This window comes from Ovis aries, chromosome 3, assembly GCF_016772045.2.
Source record: "Ovis aries strain OAR_USU_Benz2616 breed Rambouillet chromosome 3, ARS-UI_Ramb_v3.0, whole genome shotgun sequence".
Classification (NCBI taxonomy): domain Eukaryota; kingdom Metazoa; phylum Chordata; class Mammalia; order Artiodactyla; family Bovidae; genus Ovis; species Ovis aries.
In genome coordinates this window covers 165699187-165714611 of record NC_056056.1, presented here as the reverse complement: position 1 = coordinate 165714611, position 15425 = coordinate 165699187, and the positions used below count along the sequence as shown (strand labels likewise).

The window sequence follows — 15425 nt, the reverse complement described above, 5'->3', positions numbered from 1 at the left end:
AATTGGTACCCTGGCGGAGGCTCCGCGGGAGGTCGGAGGCGGGTCTGCTTCCTGTCTGGGTAACTGGACGCCGGGCAGCGGCGTCGTCAGATGCGCTCGCCCTTGCACTCCCACCCCGGCTGCATTGGGCTGCCCTTGGCCGCCAGTCCTAGCTTGCTCTTTCTAAATTTGGGAGCTCCTTCTGCCCCTCTCTCTCCTCTTGTAGGTCACCTGGTTTCCAGTTAGGGGCAAGTGCAGTTCAGGGTGTAAGGAGGAAAGAAAGTGAGGAACTGTTTGGCCTCTTGGTCTCTCAAAGCATCTCGCTTGCTCCAGAAAGGAGTGTGGGCTGGAGGGACTGACGGGTGAAGAGGGAGCAGTGGCACACTTCTCCTTTCCCTTCGGTTTCATCTACTCTGCCCCCAGAGATGCAAGCATGAAGAAAAGCCAGGCTTTAGAATCTGCATCCCAAACCCCAGTCGGACTGTTAAGGGCCTCCTTGCTATATTTGGATGGTCACTTCTTTAGGGATCTCTAAGTATTGTGTCCACCGATTATTTATCTGACTCCAGTCTTCTCTGGATTACTTCTTAGTTTTTTTGTTTGCTTTGGTGGGGGGAGCTCTAAAATTACTCATAACGTTTCCCAAGAAACTGTTAAAGGGTCTAAGCTTTTATTTTAATTCTTGTTACTTAAGCATCCCTGTGTGCACTTATGTATGCTCCCCCAACCACAAAGTGAACTTTAATAAACCTTTCATACCATGTTATGGCAAAAACATGCAAGCAATCAAAAGGTTGTAAATAAATATCACAAGGCAAGTGTTTCAAGTCAAAAATACTTGTACGGGCAGTATATGATTTCCCCTGAAATGCTTTACAGGTGAGTCATAGCACATTGTGTGTTCGTGTGATGTTGGCCACAAGCAGCTGATGCCCCAGCTAATCAGAAAAGTGGCAAGCAGAGTCCAGACATAAGGCACACTTGAATCTGACATTTAAAAACTATGCCTAAGGAAGCCCTTTCTTGAGGTTGCAAAGACTATGTGAGGCTCGTGACAGTCAGTGTGTGAAATGTCTCTCTTTTGGTCTAAGTTGTCATTTGGCTTATAGTGATAACAATTCAGAGGTGCTTCCTCTTAAGAAGCAGAAACGTTCAATTAGCCAGAATTTGGGGTTTGACTTCCTTTTCCTTCATTCCCTCTCTGTTTTAACTTTTAAAATAGATAATTTTAAGGTATTCATAATTAAAATGACAAGCCCAAATTAAAGGATTATATTATGTAGTCAGGATGTTAATAGGTGGATAATGTTTATCATTTTAAGTAATTTTGAAACATTAAAGTCTGCTGGGCCTTTGTTTGGGTGGAAGCACATGTTTCTTTAAGAAGGTGTTTTAGTTCACAGATTATGTTTAAAGGTGCTATTAGTGGCTGCCAGACTGTAACCACTCTCCTGTTAGGCAAACAGGTGACTACTATATAACCTGTCGTAGGGAGAACCACTCAAGAGGGAGAGAGCACATCAAATAAGCTTTTCTGTCATCTGGTCGTTTAGATGGTTTTTTCTTAGTTACATTTACTCAGTACTAAAAACAGATATTGCACATCTGAGTTCCTTAAATGAGATCCCATTGTATATCAATATCTCATATTGATTTCCCTAGAGAATTTGTCCCTTCATATTTTTGTCTTAAAAATATGGTAGAATTCTATATTCCCTCCGTAATGCATTCTCATACACATATTAGATAATGCCAAGGACTCAAATTATATTTGAAAGACTAAACTGAGTGATCTTAAAAACATTGTTGGTTTTTAGTATTATTTATGTCATGGTTTCAAAAGCAAATGAGTGTGTTTCAAAAATAGAGACAGTTTAAAAATATTTAAAAAGGTTTAGGCCCATTATCTTTTCCCAGTGTTTTCACTGTCCTTCCTCTCACCCTTTACCCAAAGTGATTTTATTTTCTTTTATGTGAATTGTACATCTGAACATGAAACACGCATGCAGGCACACCCTCATACACTCATGAACATTCACACACTTCCATATTTGCATTTGGTAGAATTTCCTCTTTACTGAAAGTCTCAGGGCAACATGGGGACTGTTGAAGATGGGCTGGGTGGACAGAAGAGCTTTCCAGATGGGTTTGTCTTGAATAACATATGCTTTCCCATCTCTAGGACTGAGTGGAGTGGCTGGAGTGAGTTCCCGCTGTGAAAAAGCCTGTAACCCTCGGATGGGAAATTTGGCTTTGGGGAGAAAACTCTGGACAGACACCACCTGTGGTCAGAACGCCACTGAACTGTACTGCTTCTACAGTGAGAACACTGATCTGACTTGTCAGCAGCCCAAATGTGGCAAATGCAGTGCTGCCCAGCCTCACCTGGCTCACCTACCAGCTGCCATGGCAGACTCCTCCTTCAGGCATCCTCGCACGTGGTGGCAGTCTGCTGAGGATGTACACAGAGAAAAGATCCAGCTAGACCTGGAAGCTGAATTCTACTTCACTCATCTAATTATGGTGTTCAAGTCTCCCCGGCCGGCAGCCATGGTGCTGGACCGCTCCCAGGACTTTGGAAAGACATGGAAGCCTTACAAGTACTTTGCAGCTAACTGCTCGGCTACATTTGGCCTGGAAGATGATGTTGTCAAAAAGGGAGCTATTTGCACTTCTAGATACTCCAATCCTTTTCCCTGCACTGGAGGAGAGGTAAGGGCACACGTTTAGCTCTACACTGTAAGTAAGGTAGAAAAATGTTACCAGCCCACATTTTTTTTAAAGCATGAAGGTATACTTGTAGCAACATGAATGAAATTAGAATTTTTCATGAGCTTTATTTGTCATAAATTATTTCTCACCCTGAGACATGCATGTGGAATCATTTTCAAGTGGGTTGCCCACTGGCTAGGTTTAAATCGAATTCTAAGATTTTAATTTTTTTTCATTTTAAGGAAGAGTAGATAGGCAACATTATCAGTTTACCTTAGAAGTTTAAAAGACTACTGACGTCTTCAGTCTGCAGGACTGCTTACTGTGCCTCTGCAGGGGCAAGCCTTACTGAGACTGCCTGTTCCTGGAGCCCATGCCTATCTTCCTGCAAAGTTAACATAAATAGGAAGTAAATAAAAACAACGCCAAGGGAGGAAAATACTCTGTTTGTCAGAAGGATACTTTTGTATAACAGAGGAGTTTTATTGTTAAGATTAAGAGACTGCATAGCAAACAAATGAAGCTAGTTTCTTTTTAGATGCAGGAATTCTTTCTGGGCACACACACACATCAGTTGCAGCTCAGGCTCCTGGGTCTATCCTGGGTGCAAGACCTTCTCAATATCACTCTGCAAAACAGCCCCTTATCTACTAGTCCAATTTCTATACAGAATGTTTACTCTATATTTCCCATTGCTTAAGGGGGAGATTTTTTTTTTTTTTAATTTGTATGGATGTACCTAGAAAGCCCTCCCCTACTGAGATATATGAAAACATGGAGTTTGGAGACAATTGGGTGAAAGCAGATTTAGAGTAAAGTACCTTCAATGTATAGATCAAGAAATAGCAACGTAGAAAAAAAAAGAGAAGAGAATATAGTATTTCTAGTTCTAGCACGTGAGACAGAGAGTAGATAAGTGGTAGAGACACAGAGAGTAGATAAGTAGATAAGTGGTTCCCAACTAGAGGTGATTTTGTTAACAGGGGATATTTGGCAATGTCTGGAGACACTTTTGCTGAGCATGGGGGTGACACGGTTGGTGTCTAATAGATGGAGACTGGGGAGGTCACTCAGCCTCCTACAGTGCGCAAGATAGCACTCCTCCCATTCCGGTTCCCAGAAAAGAATTAGTCGCTCAAAATGTCAGTAGTGTCAAAGTTGTGAACGTCTGGACCAAGTGTTAAGCATACATCCAGAGACTAAGATAATCATTCTTCCAGCAGTGTTTATATTACTATTCATAGACTTCCCAGATGAGTATATTTAGTAAATATTCATCGAGTCCCTACTAGGTGTCAGGCAGTGCTACAAATTCTGCCCTTGGTTTGGTGCACAGGGGTACTGATGGAAAGATTGGTTTGGCTACTTCTCGCCCCTGCTCCCATAGACATGTGGACTTTTGCCATGTTATCCAGCTGCTGCTGTTTCTGTGTGCGCTCTGCAGACCTGGAACAGTGTTCCTGGCACCAGAACCAAGGAGGATACGGCACAAGCAGCACGCAGATGGTGTTCCGTTCTTATTCTTCGTTCCATTCTTCCTTAAGCTGGCTTAGTATTGTAAACCTGCGTGCACCCTGTCACGATGGAGATTTTTCCAGATACCAGGACAGGAAAGAGAAAGATAAGTTAGACTCTTTGTTTTCTTCTGTGGAGAACACTTTGTGTTGCAAACAAATGAATGGCTTGAACTCTCAAATTGCTTTGGAATTGATCCACAGGCTCATATCAGTTCCCTGCATCTCAGTGCTACTGGGTCATGTTATCTATGAAGTAGCAAAAATAAGAGTTTCAGTAACTAGATGGTAGGCCTGCTTGCTTAGCAAATATCATATTGAATGTATTTCTATGGCCCAGAAATTACTTAGAGATTACTAAAGTAATGACTAAACATTTATTTACTCTACTGCAGAGCAAAATCTTGTTTTCTATAAAGCCAAACTACTTATTGTCATCAATGCTTACATCAAATTTCAAGCAGGTAGAGACTAAAACTTATGGTAGATTGATCTTTCAGTGTGCAGTCACCTTTTATATCTAGTTAAAAATTTTTTTATTGTAGTTATTTCAGTAGACATATTTCAATGGCAAGAAAAACATTAAATGCCATCTAGTTCTCTCTAGAGCATTACTTGCAAGTGTATGTTAAACCATCATAGAATTTCTTTCCCTTAGAGACAGGTTTGGGAATGAATCTTTCCCTCCTGAGTTAGAAGAGAATCTTCCTCAAAGATAAGGACCAGAGGAAGCCTCCTTGGAAATGGTCATTATCTACCTCTTCTTTGTTGCTTTGGAATATAAAATAGTGCTGAGCTACAAATTAATTTTTCAGTACAACTCTGTAGCATCAGTCACTACTTTTGAAAACTGAGCAGAAAAATAATCCAATTAATCTAGCATTAAATAAGCAGGCTCAGATTTCATTTATTCCTTATTTATAATACTGTCGACCTATATGTTCTTCCATTCTACATAAGACTTCTCAGGCCTTCTCTAGGGATTATCCTGCTACTTAGGCTAACATAAATATATCCCAGTCTTTAAATTTGTTTCCATTGTCCATTCTGAAATACTTCTTTGGGCTTTTTAGGGCTTTAGAGAGTCCTGTCATTTCATGTCTAAGAAATCAGATACGTCCATCTTCAGAGTGGAAGGCACCAGTCATCTGCAAGAGGAATTTAAAAATACAGGCCTCAAAAATCCACACAGAAGAATACTTTTTAAATACAAGTTTAAGTTTACATAAAACCTTCTAAACCAGTCAGCAGTTTCAAAGAACGGGATATGATTATCCTACAATGTGTCTCATTATAGGAGAGGAGATTGAGGCTCAGAGATAAGGTGATTTGCTCAGCTTACAATTAGTTGGGCTTCCCTGGTGGCTCAGATGGGAAAGAATCTGCCTACAATGCAGGAGACCTGGGTTCAATCCCTGGGTCAGGAAGATACCCTAGAGAAGGGAATGGGTACCCACTCCAGTATTCTTGCCTGGAGAATCCCCTGGATGAGGAGCCTGGTGGGCTATAGCCCATGGGATTGCAAAGAGTCTGACAGGATTGAGCGACTAACACTTTCATACAGTTAGTTATGTGACAGAGCTTGGACTAAATCACAAAGACTTTAAGTATAGTATTTGTTTCATAAAACCATGTTCTCTCACCATTACTGACCTCTAAGAGTTGATAGCAAAAAGATGTCTGCCTTTACCCTCGCTCACTCTCTCACATTTGCTGTTCATTTGGATGTGACATGAAGGTAAAAAAAAAAAATTGGCCAAACAGCTTTCTCCTAAGCAAAAGTGTCCTCTGAGATGTTGATGGTGTTCTGGGAATAAAAGTTTCCATAGCCAAACTAGGTTGGGAGACACTGACTGGGTTTAACAAAACGAGACATTTATAAACACATAAATATTCTCATTATGTGTCCTGTATCTTCAAATGGGAGGTATAGGATGGGACATTCCCAAACTTATTTGCCCATGCAATCCTGTCTTTGTAGAACTCCAATTCTTATCTTTTAGAACTCTAGAGATCTTCAGAGCATAACTTGGGAAATGCTGGGGTGAGGTATTAAGTGCTCCCAAAATCCTGGTGAAAGACACAGACAGGAGGAGATATTGTTCATGGGGCACAAAGTTTCAGTTATGAGAGATGAACAAGTTCTGGAGAACTAATGTACAATAGTATGACTATAGTTGGAGAAGGGAATGGCAACTGACTCCAATATTCTTGCCTGGAGAATCCCATGGACAGAAGAGCCTGGCAGGCTATAGTCCATGGGGTCGCAAAGAGTCGGACACAACTGAGTGACTAAGCATGCATGCATTCATGACTATAGTTAACAACACTTTATTGTGTACTTGAAATTTGCCAGGAGGCTATATCTTAAGTATTCTCACCACAAGTGCTGAAAAGTGGTGACTATCTGAAGTGACAGAAATGTTAATTAGCTTGAATGTGGTGATTATTTGACAATATTTATGTTTATCAAATCAGCAAATTGTAAACCTTAAATACATATAATTCTTAATTTCCAAATATACCTCCATTTTCTTTTAAAGGCACAGATGGGCCTGGTGCTTGGCATGGTAGTGAGAGTGGGGGTGGGGAAGACAAAACAAATTAGCTAAGTTATACAGTATGCCAGAGTGTGATGTGTTCTAAGGAGAAAATAAAACAGGATAGAGGATGTGGGGAGGGCTTCCCTGGTGGCTCAGATAATCTACCCGCAATGCAGGAGACCTGGGTTCGATCCCTGGGTCAGGAAGATCACTGGAGAAGGGAATGGCTACCCACTCCAGTATTCTTACCTGGAGAATCCCAGGGACAGAGGACAGCAGAGCCTGGCAGGCTGTATAGTCTATGGGGTTGCAAAGAATTGGACTCGACTGAGCGACTAACACACAGACGGTGGGAAAGCTGGCAGTGGAGGGCTTGCTGTTCTTATAACAGATTGAAGGATTTGTGTTAGATGAAACAGACAGTGATAAGAACTCTGAGTTCCTGGCAAGATTTCATGAGTGAACAAAATCTATAATTAAGGCTTCCTTCAATCTTTCGATATGGAAAAATGAAGTTGTGTATTAAAATAACAAACATTGGTAAAAATCCCTCTTGCTAGTGTTTTTTAGAATGAGAGCATTTGAAAAGGAACCTGAATGTCATAGATGGAAAAGCACATGACTGATGAGTAATCTGAAGCCTGAAAAGAATTAATGTCTTGTCTACAATTACTCAGCTGAAATTTGTATTTCCTGACTTCTCGCCTAGTGCTAACTCCACTGTACTATTGGCTTGGCTAAAAAGTTCATTTGTGGTTTTTCTCTAATATCTTATGGAAAAACCTGAACGAACTCTTTGGGCAGCCCAATCATTTGAAATTCCTTGGTGTCAAGCTGTGTAGTGTGAAAGATGCAAAAACTACATACATTACTTTTCCTTTGTAGTGCTTACAGTCTAGTGTGTAAGAGATTAAATATCATTTATGGACTGATTTGTTAAGTAATATGAGACACTGAGTGATTAATTCTCCCAGTATGTTGTGCAAGTCCTATGGTTTTCAAGATTTGAGTATTTGTTTTAGGCTTTTGAAGAGGATTACATTTCAGTACATTGTGATAAAGTCAGTGTGGCACAAATGTGCAGAAAATGATACATTAATCAGGGTTTTATAGGTATTTACATGTATCAGGTACTCAGCAATATTTAGGATTTTTAAAGTGAAAAGATAAAGTAATACACAATTAGGAATACTTTCGAGACACTACTCTGGTTAGCTACTTGTTTTCTTCAGTCATTGAAATATGCTCTTAATTTCCAAATATACCTCCATTTTTCTTTTTAAAGGCACAGATAGGCCTGGTGCTTGGCACAGTAGTGAGAGTGGGGGTGGGGAAGACAAAACAAATTAGCTAAGTTATACAGCATCATCAGTCATGAGAGTCATGGTGGCAGCTCTTATCTACTGAAGCTTTCCCATATGCCAGGCATTCTGTAGGCTTCTCTACATCCCTTATTTTCAAAAGAATGCTGTTAGTTGGGTTTCAGTGTCAACCCTATTTTACAGATAAAGTCCTTGAGACTTAGTGAGTCAGGGTAACTTGGTCAGAGGAAGTAATCGATGCTGGAGTTGGGATGACTAGATTGCCTTAAAATTATTTATATGATTAGGTTTTATTATAACTCAAAAATTTAAAAACAAAACAAAATTAAATTGCTCTGGTAATTATTAAACTGTAAAATTTACAGTTTAATTGATCATTTGTAATATGGCTATGTGAAATTTGGGCTTCCAAGGTGGCGCTAGAACCAGCCTGCCATTGCAGGTAGATATAAGAGACAGTTCCTGGGTGAGGAGAGCACGGCAACCCACCATGGCATTCTGGTGAGAATTCCGTGGACAGAGGAGCCTGGTGGGCTATGGTCCATGGGGTCGCAAAGAGTCAGACATGACTGAAGCAACTTAGCATGCATGCATGAGAACTTTGTATAGTAAAGTTATTTTTTTTTACATTAGATAGAAAAATAATAGGCAAAGACTCTACATTTAATGTTACCCAAGATGATGGTAAAGAATCTGCCTGCCATGCAGGAGACCTGGGTTTGAGCTCTGGGTCGGGAGGATCCTCTGGAGAAGGGAATAGCAATCTATTCCAGTATTCTTACCTGGAGAATTTCATGGACAGAGGTGTGTGGCGGGCTATAGTCCTAGGGATCACAAAGAGTCGGACATGACTGAGTGACTAACAGAAGATCATTTAGCATTAATCATATGGGAATGAGTATTAACAGTTCTTCGGTACCATTTAGCATACTTTTTATTGATTGCTTTGTTTGTTGGGGAGGGTGCGGAGGAAATACTTTTTATCTAGTTGGTAAAGGCTTTAAGTAATTTTTCTTAGTTGTTAATGTTATGCTTTGAAGCATGTTCTCAGCTATAATTTTGTTGAATTTTTTGGAAAATAAATGTTTTATCTGTTTGTTTAGAGTGTTTTGATTATCTACACCCTGGGGCTAGACTACTCCCTTCCTGTAGGGGTGGGGCAGGAGATTTATAAAAGCACTTTAAAAAAAATTGCCTTTAGTTTAAGGAAAACCCTCAGGATGGTTATCAATTAAAATTATTCAAAGAAACTACATTGAAAATTAGAAGAAACCCAGAGATTAAATCAATAAACTTTGATTGATTGGTTTCAATGGGTGGATTTTTCCTCTGCAAATACTTTCTTTGTAGCTATTAAAAAAATCTGTTTAGCATCTGTTTGCTCCATATTTGCCAGTATTTCATTGAAATATTGTGGAAACTTTGAGAGATCAGATTGCAAAATGCTGAGTTAGTAACTGATGATTCATGTTGAAAAATTAAGGCTAGACAATAAGGAACAGACACCTGAAGGTCAGGTAGGGCATACAAAGTAGCTTCCTACTAAGGGATGGAGAACGCAAACCAGAATGGGGGTTCTTAGGGGCTGGGCACTTTGGAAGATGAGGGAAATGAGTCATTCCAGAGAATATGGAAGTTATTGCTTCTGATCAGTAATCAGAAGTGTCTGAAAAGTCATTGAATATGAACCGTGTCTCTTCTGCACACCCACGTATTCTGTGTCACTCACATGCAACCTTAGAAAGCATCACTACGAACAAAGCTAGTGGAGGTGATGGAATTCCAGTAGAGCTATTTCAAATCCTGAAAGATGATGCTGTGAAAGTGCTGCACTCAATATGCCAGCAAATTTGGAAAACTCCGCAGTGGCCATAGTACTGGAAAAGGTCAGTTTTCATTCCAACCCCAAAGAAAGGCAATGCCAAAGAATGCTCAAACTACTGCACAATTGCACTCATCTCACACGCTAGTAATGCTCAAAATTCTCCAAGCCAGGCTTTAGCAATACATGAACCGTGAACTTCCTAATGTTCAAGCTGGTTTTAGAAAAGGCAGAGGAACCAGAGATCAAATTGCCAACATCTGCTGGATCATGGAAAAAGCAAGAGAGTTCCAGAAAAACATCTATTTCTGCTTTATTGACTATGCCAAAGCCTTTGACTGTGTGGATCACAATAAACTGTGGAAAATTCTGAAAGAGATGGGAATACAGACCACCTGACCTGCCTCTTGAGAAGTCTGTATGCAGGTCAGGAAGCAACAGTTAGAACTGGACATGGAACAACAGACTGGTTCCAAATAGGAAAAGGAGTACGTCAAGGCTGTATATTGTCACCCTGCTTATTTAACTTCTATGCAGAGTACATCATGAGAAACGCTGGACTGGAAGAAACACAAGCTGGAATCAAGATTGCCGGGAGAAATCTAAATAACCTCAGATATGCAGATGACACCACCCTTATGGCAGAAAGTGAAGAGGCACTAAAAAGCCTCTTGATGAAAGTGAAAGAGGAGAGTGGAAAAGTTGGCCTAAACCTCAACATTCAGAAAATGAAGATCATGGCATCCAGTCCCATCACTCCATGGGAAATAGATGGGGAAACAGTGGAAACAGTGTCAGACTTTATTTTGGGGGGGCTCCAAAATCACTGCAGATGGTGATTGCAGCCATGAAATTAAAAGACGCTTACTCCTTGGAAGAAAAGTTATGACCAACCTAGATAGCATATTGAAAAGCAGAGACATTACTTTGCAGACTAAGGTCCGTCTAGTCAAGGCTATGGTTTTTCCTGTGGTCATGTATGGATGTGAGAGTTGGACTGTGAAGAAAGCTGAGCGCCAAAGAATTGATGCTTTTGAACTGCAGTGTTGGAGAAGACTCTTGAGAGTCCCTTGGACAGCAAGTAGATCCAACCAATCCATTCTAAAGGAGATCAACCCAGGGATTTCTTTGGAAGGAATGATGCTAAAGCTGAAACTCCAGTACTTTGGCCACCTCATGCGATGAGTTGACTCATTGGAGAAGACTTTGATGCTGGGAGGGATTGGGGGCAGGAGGAAAAGGTGATGACTGAGGATGAGATGGCTGGATGGCATCACTGACTCAATGGACGCAACTCTGAGTGAACTCCAGGAGTTGGTGATGGACAGGGGGGTCTGGCATGCTGTGATTCATGCGGTCGCAAAGAGTCGGACACGACTGAGTGACTGAACTGAACTGAACTGAACTATCTCTTCTACTCCTACAGTGTTCACTTCTTGAAGAACTTCGCCTCTTCTTTCATTGTATTCGCTCTGTGGCTCCTAGACCCCCAACTTCTGCATCTAGCATATATCCCCAGAAGGCATAAATGTCCAAATACATTCAGACAGTACTTCAGGACAGTGAGGAGGCTGGTGCTGAATTGAATTCTGTGAAATGATAATACAATTTATTAAATGTGTCGGATGTTACACAACTCCTACATATCCTTTCAAACTAATCATGATTCATTCATTCTTCTTACAAATGTTTATATACTGTCTCCTATGTTCCAGCTATTTTAGGAATGGCGGGTACAGAGCAAAAAGTCAAAAATTCCTGCCCTTGAGATTACATTCTAAGTGTAAGGTGTTAAACAAGTTAAGTAAATAAAATATATGGGATGTTTCATAGCAATAAGTGTAAATTTTATGAAAAATAAAGAAGCAGGGAAGGGGACTAGGTAGTAGAAAGGGGGTTTTAAATGTTTAGACAGCTTCCAGGGAACGCCTTAATGGGATTTTTGAATAAGGACCTGAAGGGAAACAGAAATGAGTCATGGATATGTCTAGGGGAAGGGCAAAGGTCCTGAGGAAGTCTACCTCCTGCCGTCAGGACAGTGAGGAGGCTGGTGCTGAGACAGAAGAGCTGAGGTGTAGTATAACAGGTGAGGTCAGAGGCCAGAGAGATAATGGCAAGCTATGGGAAATTATGCAAATCCTCATAAGCAGGTGTCCAGGATGGCCCAAATTTACACCAAGATTTATTAATAGTATTCCTTTTCACTCTCAAAGAGGTCCCAATCTGGACAATAAGTTTTTATAAAGTCATTGAGTTTTACTCTGAATGATACTTGATGCCATTGGAGCTTTAAGCAGAGGGGTAATATGATCAATTTATTTTTAATGTGATTTCTCTGGTTTGTGGGTTAAGGAAAGACCAAAGAGGGAAGCAGAGAGACCAGCTAGAATGCTATTGCCGGTAATTTCAGGCTAGATCTGATGGCGCATGAACAGAAGGTTGCAGTGGAAATGGTGAAAAGTAGCTGAGTTCTGGATCAGTGTTATGGATAAAGCTAAGAGCATTTGTTGGCAGGTTGGGTGCAGGTATGAGAGAAAGAAACAGATAAGAATGTTTCTAGCCTGAGCACCTGAAGAATGGGACAGCCAGTTACTGAGGTGGAGAAGACTCTAGGAGTAGATTTGGAAAGGAAAGTCAGGAACACATACATGGACACATTAGGTATGTTGCCTGCGACACATCCAAGTGGAAATACTGAGTAGGCAGTTGGTTCTGGGAGTTTAAAGTTCAAAGGGGAGGTCTGAACTAAATATATACATTTGGGAGTCATTTGCACAGAGATGATATTTAATGCCATGAAATTGGATGAGATCATCAAGGGAGTGGGTGTGGACAGAAAAGAGGAAAGTCCAAGAATGGAGCCCAGGGGAGGATCAAAGTTATTCCGTTGACTCTGCCATTACCAAAAATACTTGCAACTGCCCAGGCATATACAAAGACCAGTCTTACCAACCTGCAGATTCAATGGCTGTTTAATTAAGCAACATCATGAATTTGAATAACATTGACTTGCCACTGGCAATACAGTGGGTACAAATTCTAAAATGAAAAGTAAGAGGGAAGGCATGAAATTTGCCACTTTAGATTTTCAAAAGATGAATTAAAACAAATAGGGAGACAGGAAAGACTGGTCAGATAATGATGATAGAAAAGGGAGAGGGAACAGTATTGAAGGAGAAAGACATCTTTGAAAACGTTATGCTGAAAGAAAAGTGCTGATTTTAGGGGCTTTCAGATTTTAAGGGCCTCACGTTCCATTTTATCTTGACTCATCCAACTTTTAATCCTTTTTTGACCCTAAATTCCAGCTATAGGAGAAATTTGGCAGGATGATTTTTTAGAAGTCATTTTAATATCCATGAGCTGTCACAGCATTGGAAATGAAATTAACGTTGAGCATTGTACACATTTTTTTCTGCTTAACGAGTTGTGAAATTTAATTTGCAGAATGTGATGGAGAACATCTACCTAAGGCAAGAATGTTGTGCAATTAATCTCATTTATGTAAAAGTATTTACATTTTCACAATCTCAGAAAATGTTACTGTTTTAATGAATGTTTAATTGTTCTCTTAAGGAGAAGAGAAAAGTATCATTTAGAGATCACAGTAAAATGTGCCAGTTTCTCTGTTGGGCATTTTGTATACATCTCACTTTAAGAAACAAGCTGTTTTCCTGGATGGTTTGTCTTATTAACAAACAAAAAGAAAACACTGATCCTCTTTCTTGTCATATTTCACTTCTCTTCCTAACTTTCCTGTAACAGAGAGAAGCAGAAGTCTTTCAAGGCCTCCGCTATGTTTGCAGACATTACTTTACACTTCATAATCACATAGTTCCTAAAACAAAACAAAAAAATTATGAAGAACATTCAGATGTTTTCTGGGTGACATCATCTGTGCTAACACTATCTTTCAGCAGCTACTGGAAAAGGTTTTGGTGTTTTAAAATTACATTGAAAAGAGAAAATTTAATCACTCTCTTATACTCTTTAATCTCCATTAAGAATTTATGTTTCTTTTTATGTCAGTCAACCTGACCTTTCTGAAGTTTCTGAGGTTTTCCATCAGCTCCTTTTGTAATTGATTCCTACAGTTTTCTCATATCCTATATCCCAGTGAATAGCCTTCTGACTCCACCCCTACCTCCAAATAAGAAGCAAAGATAAATGGAGGTCACATGGACCAGTGCTCTGGCTCTTCCAGGAGAACTAGGCATCTCATCTCCAACAACCCATGTTTCCCCTCCCAGCACATCTAAAGGGGTAGGACACTACAGTCACCCTGTTGGAACAATAGCTCCCTCTCTGATGATTATCAAAGTTCAGAAGAACTGAGGTCCACTAGGGGATCCTTCCTAGAACAGGGGGTGTAGTGAAGAAGTATAGTTTGTAAAAACAAACAGGTAATTAATTGTCAGCTCCTCCTCTGCAGATCCCTAGCTCCCTTCCTTCCCTTATCAATTCCTATTTTTGTTACTTTTGGCCATTTTTCTTTCTATTTTTTATTTCTTCCTTTTAATAATCTAGTTATGCCACATTAGACCACTTATTTTCTCTCCTCTCTGGCCCCCACATAGCTATTTGTCTGCAAAAGTGGGCATGATACCCAGCTTGTTCCCACGATTTTCTCTTGAATCTTCTATGAGTCTGCTCAACTCCATTGCCCTCTTGTCTGTCCATCTCAGCCCAGTTCTAATCAATTCTACTGTTCACGTTCTTATTCCTTCAGCTAAAGAGCTGAACTCTAATGGTAAAATAATAACACAATTGTGCTTAGAGATGCCTCTACAATTTTTTTTTCCCCACTCTGAATGTGGCCCTTAAATTACCCTGGAAATCCTTTTTTCCCTTAACTCTTCTCCATTCCTGTAGTGATTCTTTCAAAGTGTCTTCTCCTCTCCCTAAGACCCCTCCTCATAGTCATTGCTTGCTCTCAGCCACAGAGCTTACCTCTTGTCTCACTGAGAAAATAAAAACTGAAATGAATGGTATTACTGTCTAACCCAGAAAGGCCCATCAAGACAAAAACTGAGACCCATAGTCCATCCTTTCTCTCCTTCACCAGCTTTAGACGTTCACCAAGGCCTGTCCCATTCTGCTGCTGGGGTCTCTTTTGAGTCTGTATGCTTCTCTCCATCTCTAAGCTACCAGTGATGGTGCAGACCATTTCTATGCCTTATAGATATGTCCTCTCTACCTGAGAGTTCACTCTGTTCAGTCTTTCTTGCTCCCCAATCTATTCTCTATATTGTACTCTGAAGGATCTTTGTGAAATCCAAAATGTTTCTCTGCTTAAAACCCTTCACTGACTCTCCAGTTTCCTCACACATTGTCCACACTGTTTAATGCCAGGCCCTTTCTGACTGTCTGCTGTCTCAGCCTCCTCGCTGCCTCTTACTCCCCAGCCTCCAGCTCTACCTGTGGAGCTGCTTGTTTTACCCCAAGGTGCCATGCTCTTTCTCATCCCCTGACCCTTGCACACATGCTTCTGGTTCCTGAGATGCTCCTCTTCCTGAGTCCTACCTCTATCCAT

The 15425-nt window shown here is 40.5% G+C and overlaps 1 protein-coding gene across 7 annotated transcripts in view; it reads left to right on the top strand.

Moving 5' to 3' along the window:
* The window catches only part of NTN4 (netrin 4), a 130418-nt gene that overhangs the window by 1540 nt on the left and 113453 nt on the right, over positions 1-15425 (top strand). For all 7 annotated transcript variants that reach the window (XM_060413055.1, XM_060413053.1, XM_060413054.1 and 4 more), the window contains exon 2: positions 2162-2691. In XM_060413055.1, the coding sequence (XP_060269038.1) occupies positions 2218-2691 (474 nt within the window). In that variant the 5' untranslated portion in view covers positions 2162-2217. The remainder of the gene's footprint in view (positions 1-2161; positions 2692-15425) is intronic.